Source organism: Callorhinus ursinus, unplaced genomic scaffold (genome assembly GCF_003265705.2).
Source record: "Callorhinus ursinus isolate GAN/ISIS: 27379988/994484 unplaced genomic scaffold, GSC_fseal_2.0 scaffold1057, whole genome shotgun sequence".
NCBI lineage: Eukaryota > Metazoa > Chordata > Mammalia > Carnivora > Otariidae > Callorhinus > Callorhinus ursinus.
The window spans coordinates 5,566-13,686 of record NW_027398112.1 but is presented as its reverse complement, the minus strand read 5'-3'; the positions used below and the strand labels follow the sequence as shown (position 1 = coordinate 13,686).

At 38.1% G+C, this 8,121-nt stretch overlaps 1 protein-coding gene across 1 annotated transcript; it reads left to right on the top strand.

Moving 5' to 3' along the window:
• Nucleotides 1–4,055: 4,055 nt before the first annotated feature.
• On the top strand, nucleotides 4,056–7,692 carry LOC112818952 (E3 ubiquitin-protein ligase RLIM-like). Its single transcript, XM_025866013.2, has 2 exons — nucleotides 4,056–4,406; nucleotides 5,708–7,692. Exons 1-2 carry the CDS (start codon nucleotides 4,166–4,168, stop codon nucleotides 7,363–7,365), a joined length of 1,899 nt encoding a protein of 632 aa, XP_025721798.1. The 5' UTR covers nucleotides 4,056–4,165; the 3' UTR covers nucleotides 7,366–7,692.
• The last annotated feature ends 429 nt before the right edge of the window (nucleotides 7,693–8,121 follow it).

Here is an 8,121-nt window from a genome sequence, read left to right as displayed (position 1 = left end):
GTGTGTGTGTGTGTGTATACACACCCCATACTCAGTGAGTATGTGTGTGTGTGTGTGTGTATATATACACACCCCATACTCAGTATGTGTGCTTCTGTGTGTGTGTGTTTGTGTGTATGTATAAATATACACCCCATGCTCAGTATGTGTGCATCTGTGTGTGTATGTGTGTGTACACACCCCATACTCAGTGAGTATGTGTGCATCAGTGCGTGTGTGTATATATACACTTGCTTCTGTGTTAGCTCAGCGCTGCTGCACTAACTTAATCCCCATTCAACCTTTCCTCTCTACTTCATGGTTGCCAATCCAGCACCACTATGGTTCAGGTACCCTTTTCAATTCCCACTGCCTAATTCTCTGTCTAATCAACTGACTAAATCAAACTCTGAAAAACAGATTCAACTTTGTCATATTAAAGTTTCAGAAATGGGAGTCTAGAGACTTCAAATGACTGGGCAAATAACGAATTAATGATTAGTCTTCAACCTGGGTCTCTAAATTCTCAATACTCTTTCTTACATACTGAATTGCCTCAAGCATTTTGCTTTTAAATACACTGAATTCAAATAACGTTTGGAAACATCAATTGTGGTGTTTGATAACAAATATCAAAAACAAGACTTTAAAGCAGACAATAATGATAATGCTGTAGGAGCTCGATGTTTGAGATGAAGTACATTCACACTGCAAAGGAAACTTCAAGACTTAACTGAAATAGACTTATTACTAGTACCCAGAAACTACACTTGAGCCAGCGGTTATTAACCTAACCAAACATCCGTTTAAATTTTTAAACACATCACACCTATATGCGTATGTGCACACACAAGCACATACCTACACACGCTAATTAAGACTTTGCCAAACTTAGGCATCCTAAAAATCCCACCAGGGAGCTAACTGGTCACATAACATTATCTCACTCTTTATTAAGGTTATCAGTGAAAGACATTTTAGTTCCCATCAGAACCATTCCGTTTCTTAATATAAGCCAAATGCTCAGTGGTAATTTACCTCGGGATATTTTCTCTTCAACTGACAAATGAGCATTACTGGGCCAAGGTATCAGAAAACATTGTATAATCTGTGAAGCACATACGAAAATAGGGACACTTTAAAAGGATCTCATGGTACAGAGAAGTAGGAAATTTATCTAACAGATTAACATTATATGCCTAACCAGATTTGATTCATAATCAAATGAAAATAACTGCTCGTTTATTTCAACTTAATTATATACAGTTTCACTGTCTGATACTTACTTAAAAAATGACCAAAAAATCTGTATTCTTATATTTTCATAAAAGACTAAACCCAATTAAACTTATATAAACAAGCTAACTTTATAAAATGGACAATAGCAAATAAGTTTTAGGTGGTAGATTTATTAAAAATTACCTTTTGACATCTGACTAGATCACTGATCCTATCACTCTCTTGTTACAACTGTTAGGAACCTTCCAGGTTTAAGTGACAGAAATTCTACACAAGCTTTACATTAAAAAAAGAAGAAGAAGAAATACGTTGGTTTACTAGAGCTAAAGATCCTAAGGCACATCAAGCTTCAGGTATTTCCCGAATGTTTTCTTAGGTATCTGGCCCTTTCTCCATCTGTTTGTCTCTTTACGTTGATTTTCCTCATCTTCAGGTTTACATCCTACCAGCTTAGCAACCACATTAAAAAATAATTTTTCATTTTCAATAGTTATAGATAACATCTCAGATTTAACTTTAAAGAAATTTTTTTTAAAGACTTATTAATTTATTTGTGTGAGAGAGACAGAGCACAGGGAGGGGGGAGGAGCAGAGGGCGGGAGAAACCCAAGCAGACTCCTTGCTGAGCAAGGGCTTGATTCCATGACCCTGAGATCATGACCTGAGCCGAAACCAAGAGTCAGATATACAACCAACTGCGCCACCCAGGCGCCCCAGATTTAACTTTTAAACACACTTTTTTGGTCACATGCCCATGCTTAATCCAGCTACCATAACCAGCAATTTGAGATCTGTTGATTAGACATGGCTGCATCATGTGTCCTTTCCTTTATCTGTGGCAGTGAATTCAGCTGAACCTAAACCAGCTGGACTAAGATTGAGAAATGGGTTTTTCCTTCAGGAAAATCAGGGTGCTATTATCATTAAGTGGACACTAAGCAGGTAAAAACCAAATCCATTATCTGTTCTCAAAAAATAATAAAACATCTTAATCTGTGTCCTATTTCTTACAGGAAAAAACTCAAAACTCAATTTATAGTCTGTGTCAATTATTCCTTCTGGGATAAATTTCACATCATTTCCACCCCAACTCCAAAATTGTGGCCACAGTTCCCCAAAGAAGCCAAGGTCTTTCAAGTCTATTCCTTCAGTCCGACATACTCTCTCTTCACCAACACATACCCAACTGACACTTTCCACCAGTAGAACCTCATAATTATAAAGATCCAGATTTAAATGTACTATCTGTGACATATTCCCCAACTCCCATTAAATAATCATCACACAGTTCCTTGTACTTATACAGTATTATAGATATAAAGCTCTTATCGCATATAATATATTATATTTTCGCAGTTTCTGCGTGACGTTTCCACCACCTGGAAAATAAATTACTTGGGAGTACAGATTTCTGCAATATTTGACATATCTCTCGTGGACATTAAGTGATTGTTTATGCTGGACAGATTCATTGTTAAATAAGTCCAACTGAATAGTGTTTCAAATTCCATAGCCAAATCTTGTCTTTACACGAACAAGTTGAAGGATTCCCAAACAAGTGTTAAGTGGGACTGGTAATATTAATGAGTCCAAAAACTCTTGAGAGGTCTCCTCCAGATAGCACTGCAAAGGAGCATTATTCTCACTATGCCATCCTGGCTGCACTAACATACATGGAACAAAATCAGCAAAATCAGCACACATTACAGCAGGCAAAGTAGCTATTTTAGATCTGTTTTAAAAGTGCCTGTGATGTTCTGGCCAGATTTCAGGATTATTTATAATATTTATGAGAAAGGAGAACAAAAATGAACCTATGCTTTTGTGGAAATTTCCTTAAGGAATTGACCAGAAAACCTGCAAAAGTTTTTATTGGTTTTTGTTTTGTTTTGTTTTGCTTTCACAGAAGCTTGAGGGACTGTAGAATAAAAGAGGAGGCCAGTAAGAGTGAAAAGGATAACAATATTTAAAAATAATAAATAATAATAAAAATGATAATAAAACATTGAAAAGGAAAAGACCCAACTAAAGAAATTCAGCTATGGCTCTGGTAAATTATCAAAGGCTGTGGGCTTTCTTGGGGCGCCTGGGTGGCTCGGTCGTTAAGCCTCTGCCTTCGGCTCGGGTCATGATCCCAGAGTCCTGGGATCCTGGGATGGAGTCCCACATCGAGTCCCACCCACATCGGGCTCCCCGCTCAGCGGGAAGCCTGCTTCTCCCTCTCCCACTCCCCCTGCTTGTGTTCCCTCTCGCGCTGTGTGTGTCTCTGTCAAATAAATAAATAAAATCTTTGAAACAAACAAACAAAAAAAACTGTGGGCTTTCTTAGTGAGTGCTGATGATTTGAGGAATTCATGAGGAGAAAAGAGAGTTCCCTGGGCACCTGAAAACGAGAACTGTTACATTTGACTAGAGTGACTTCGCTGTGACCTTTTGAAGAAGGCAGTCATATGTAATATAACTAGCTGTATTTGGGTTCTTTAATTTAACAAACAAATAACTAGAGCATAGCAGAACGTGGAAAAGCCCCCTGAAACCTGGAGAATAGGTTCATGCAGGTAAAAGGAGGTGAAGGACAGTGCTTGGCACACAATAGGCCTCCGCAGTATTTGCCGGTTTCGAATGAATGTAGTCCCTAGTTGGTAACAATGAGGAATACAATGGATACCTAGGCAACGGCGCCTAGCAAGCTCTCAGATAAAGGCGAGTCTCAACTAGGAACTCATAAGGAGCCGCAGCACTGTGGTGAGGGGGACCGGGGAGGAGAAACCCACGCGGAGGCAGATCCAACCGCGTTGGGTTCCGGCACTCTAACCGAAGCAGAAAGAGAATCCAGTTAGTGTATTTCATATATTATATAGATATATTCGTATATAAATTAAGACCCAGTTATTGTTTTTCAACAGCATGTCATAAAAGTCAGATATCCTTCCACTCGTTCATCAAGATGGAAAATTCAGGTTCCGACGATGAAGAAGATAAATCTGCGGCCCTGCGCAGAAGTCAGATGGACCGATTGGTCCGGGAAGAAGATTTCTATCAATTTGTAAATAACCTGAGTGAAGAAGATTACACGCTTATGAGGGATAACAATTTGCTGGGCATCCCAGGTGAAACTACATTAGAAGAGTTGCAGAGGAGACTTCAACGAATTAAAGACCCACCACAAAATTTAGACGAAAATACAGGTATATTTCACTTTTAGGGAAAATAGAATGGGATGGGTAAGGAACTTTATAGTAGTGTCAGCCAAAGACGATAGGGAAGTGGCACACATTAATTTGGTGCTAAGTAACTTCTCATTAAAAAGAACTGGTATTTACTTGACTTTTGGTGAGAATGTCAAGATTTTTTTTTTCCCCAGTTCACATTTGGGTTACTTTAATGGGAAACAGTGTGAAACAGCCTATTGATATTTTTCTTGGTTTTCTACCTCAACTAAAAGTCCCTCCTACTTCCGGAATTATTTTTTCTATAAAGACAGGGAATTCCTCTCCAGCAAAAAAAACATATATACTCTATTCAACTGGGGGTGATTCTGCCCCCAATCCCCAAGGGACATTTGACAATGTCTGGAGATATTTTTGGTTGTCAAAAATGATGACTGGGTGTTACTGGCAAATAGGGGGCAGAGGCCAAGGAGACTGCCAAACGCCTCACAATGGATAGGATAGCTCCCCAAAACTAAGAATCATCCAGCACCAAAATGTCAACAGTGCTAAGGTGGAGAAACCCTGCTCCAATCAGGTCTGGTGCTTCTCTCCTAGCGTGAAGTAGAGAATTTTACTATCGACTGAAAACGCTATATAATAGTTTGGTTCTTAAATACAACCTCATATATACTATGCTAGGTTCAGTCCATTCATTTGATCTGACCTTCAATTTCACGTCAACTCAAAATCTGGGTAACATTAAGAAGTATTCAAAAACTTTTAAAGCTATAAACTTTATTTAAATTTGGGCACGGCTACAATAGTCTTATATTTTAAAACAACTTCGTGTATTACCATAAGCACTTAAGAGCCTAGAAGAAGTAATGTTGTAGGCTAATGAGAATTAGGCTGTAATGTAAATTGAACTAAAATACTAGCACTGTACCTTAACCTTGTTTAATTGCATTAGTGTTTTGACAGTGGAATAAAAAAAATGTTCTCTCGACTGTCCTCCCACGGTGGTACACAAGCCATGTATATGATGAAATATTGAAAACAGACTTCCTCCAGATTCCTTTAAAAAAAAAAATTCTCTAAATTTATCTAGGATTAGCTAGCTCTTTTCAGAAGGAACTCAAACTTTCCTGCCTCTACTTGTACATCTAGAAAATGTCATTTACAAAATATTAACTCTGTAAATGTGAACTATGTTTAAAACATCTGAGTATTAGAGTTCTAATTTTTTGTTTGCTTTTGAAACAAGGTTTCAGAGTGCTATTTTATGATGGTTCTAATTTTGGTAGTTCCTTTCAGCCCCCACTTTTTTTTGTTAACAGGTAGAGGAGATTCTTCTGACAATACATCTAGTGGTGACTCTCTACTAGACTGGATTAGCTTTTTTGGACAAACTGAAAATGTGACAAGTGGGCAAACAGAAAACCAATCTTGGGAAGAATTGAGCCAAATTAATTCAAATAGCAGTAATTCCAGATTTGGCTTAGAAATGAATTTTGATGTTAATAATGGGAGCCCAAATCCAGAGAACGAGTACGTACCATCTACAAGACTTCCCAGAGGAGACAATATGGAACACATCCAAAGGCAAGCGGAAAATACACAATCTGGATCAACATTTTTAAGACGACCTACATCAGAACAAAGTACAACTGAAACATTAATAGAAGTGCCAGTTACCAGTGGTCAGCGAAGAGCAAGAAGCAGGAGCCCAGAGCATCGGAGAACCAGACCAAGAACTGAAAGTAGTTCAGCTCCAAATTCACTGAGTGAACTTTTACTAAGATATCATCAGAATATAGCACCTGAGATTTTTGAGCAGCTTCTAGTAGAGGAGCCCGAGTTATTTTCTAGAATTCAGCACCAAGAAACATCAAGACAGCAAATAACTGAACCTGAGCTGCAAAATAGGGGTCTTTTTTCAACTTCCGGAACAAGGAATGCTGTTCAAGAAGAAAGTTCTTCAGACCCAACCAGTGATGGTGAATCTTGGGAAGTGGAACAGAGAAGTTCAACCATAATGTGCAATCTTGAAGTCGGACAAGTTCATCTTGGGGCATATTCTTATAGTGATAGCATAGCTAGCAGAACTCTGTTAACATCTGAGACACTAAACAACACGGTCACTTTCGAAAGTGAACAAGGAGGACTTAGGCATACGTTTCCACCTTTTGAGCAGATAGATACAACAGCTTCTGTCAGTACCATCAGTAGTCCCATTCACAGAATTTTAAATACTGATTTAAATGATACAACATCTATTGCAATTCAGAGCACATTAACGCAGACCGTGACAAGATTCAGTGACTCAAGTCACCTTATGGGCAGTGACAGTGATTTAGTGCACGGGGTCTCACCCTCAAGTCAAAACAGGGAAAGGGCAGAGGCACCAAATGAAAGAGATGGTTCTGGTGGTAGGACTAGTTCTGGTTCCAATTCAAATCCTAGTCCTGATTTCCATTCAAATTTTTCATTGATTTCTAGTTCAAATTCCAGCTACATATCTAGTTTCAATCCTAGTCCTGTTTCCAGTTCCAGCTCCGGTGATGAAAATTCAGAAATTGGATCACTGATGTCTGGAGGCAGTAATGAAATAAGCTTATCAACAGGCCCACCATCAGAAACCAGGCGAGAAAGTAGACCTATGAGCCCAATAATATTTGATGAAAGTGACTCTTGGACCTCCCTTAATCTGGATCATTTTATCCTCTTGAATGAAGACCATCATGACGAAACTACAGGACTCACCAAAGCACAAATTGACAACTTGGCTATAAGATCTGTTGGTAAAAGTGGTGCATTAAAAGCCTGTAGTATTTGCATCACAGAGTACACAGAAGGCAACAGACTTCGCATCCTACCTTGCTCCCATGAATTTCATGTCCACTGTATCGATCGCTGGCTGTCGGAGAACTCTACCTGTCCTATTTGTCGTAGGGAAGCAGTAGATTCTGGAGAAAGAGACAATTCTGAGATCTAAATTCTCAGCTATATAAACGTTTATAGTGATGGACAAACAGTAGTGGCCTGCCTAATACCCATTTTTGGAATGATTCTTAAATATAACAATCTGAATCTCATCTAAAATTGAATCCCGATATAACAATCTGAACTGAATAATTGTTTCCAGAAGGAATGACTGGACTTTCCCCAAATTCTGTTCCAGAATTAAATATATATATATATATATATATAAGACTAATTATATATATATATATATATATTGTCCTATCTGACAACAATATTTTCCTATCTGTTAAATATAAGAATCTGAATCTAATCTAAAATTGAATCCCAGTGTAACACTCTGAACTGAATCATTGGTTCCTGAAGGAAGGACCAGACTTTCCTCAATTTCTGTTACAAAATAAAAGGAAACATTAAAAAACCAAACAATATTGTCCTATCTGAGAGCAAAAACAAATTTCACACCATAATGGATCACCGAATTCAAAAGAAACTTAGCAGGTACACTAGGGTGGGATGTTCCTGATTCCATGAGAGCAATGTCTTAATATATAATCAATCCACATAGAGCCTAGTAGTCTTATCTAGTCATGCAAATCCCAGACCTCTCATAGCCGTGGCTCATCTTAGATGTGCATGCAAAGAGACAGGAACACAACCAAAATAATTAAGCAAGTTAAGAATTTATGAGAGTCACTCACATAAAAAAGTCATTACATTCATAGAATGCTGTAAAAAGCTTTAAAAACTTTCTCTTCCTATCTTTCTT

Excerpts from the sequence above, each read along its gene's own strand:
- LOC112818952 (XM_025866013.2), top strand. The coding sequence starts at position 4,166 with ATGGAAAATTCAGGTTCCGACGATGAAGAAGATAAATCTGCGGCCCTG. Across the intron at positions 4,407-5,707 it reads AAATTTAGACGAAAATACAG|GTAGAGGAGATTCTTCTGAC; the intron begins GTATATTTCACT and ends TTTTGTTAACAG.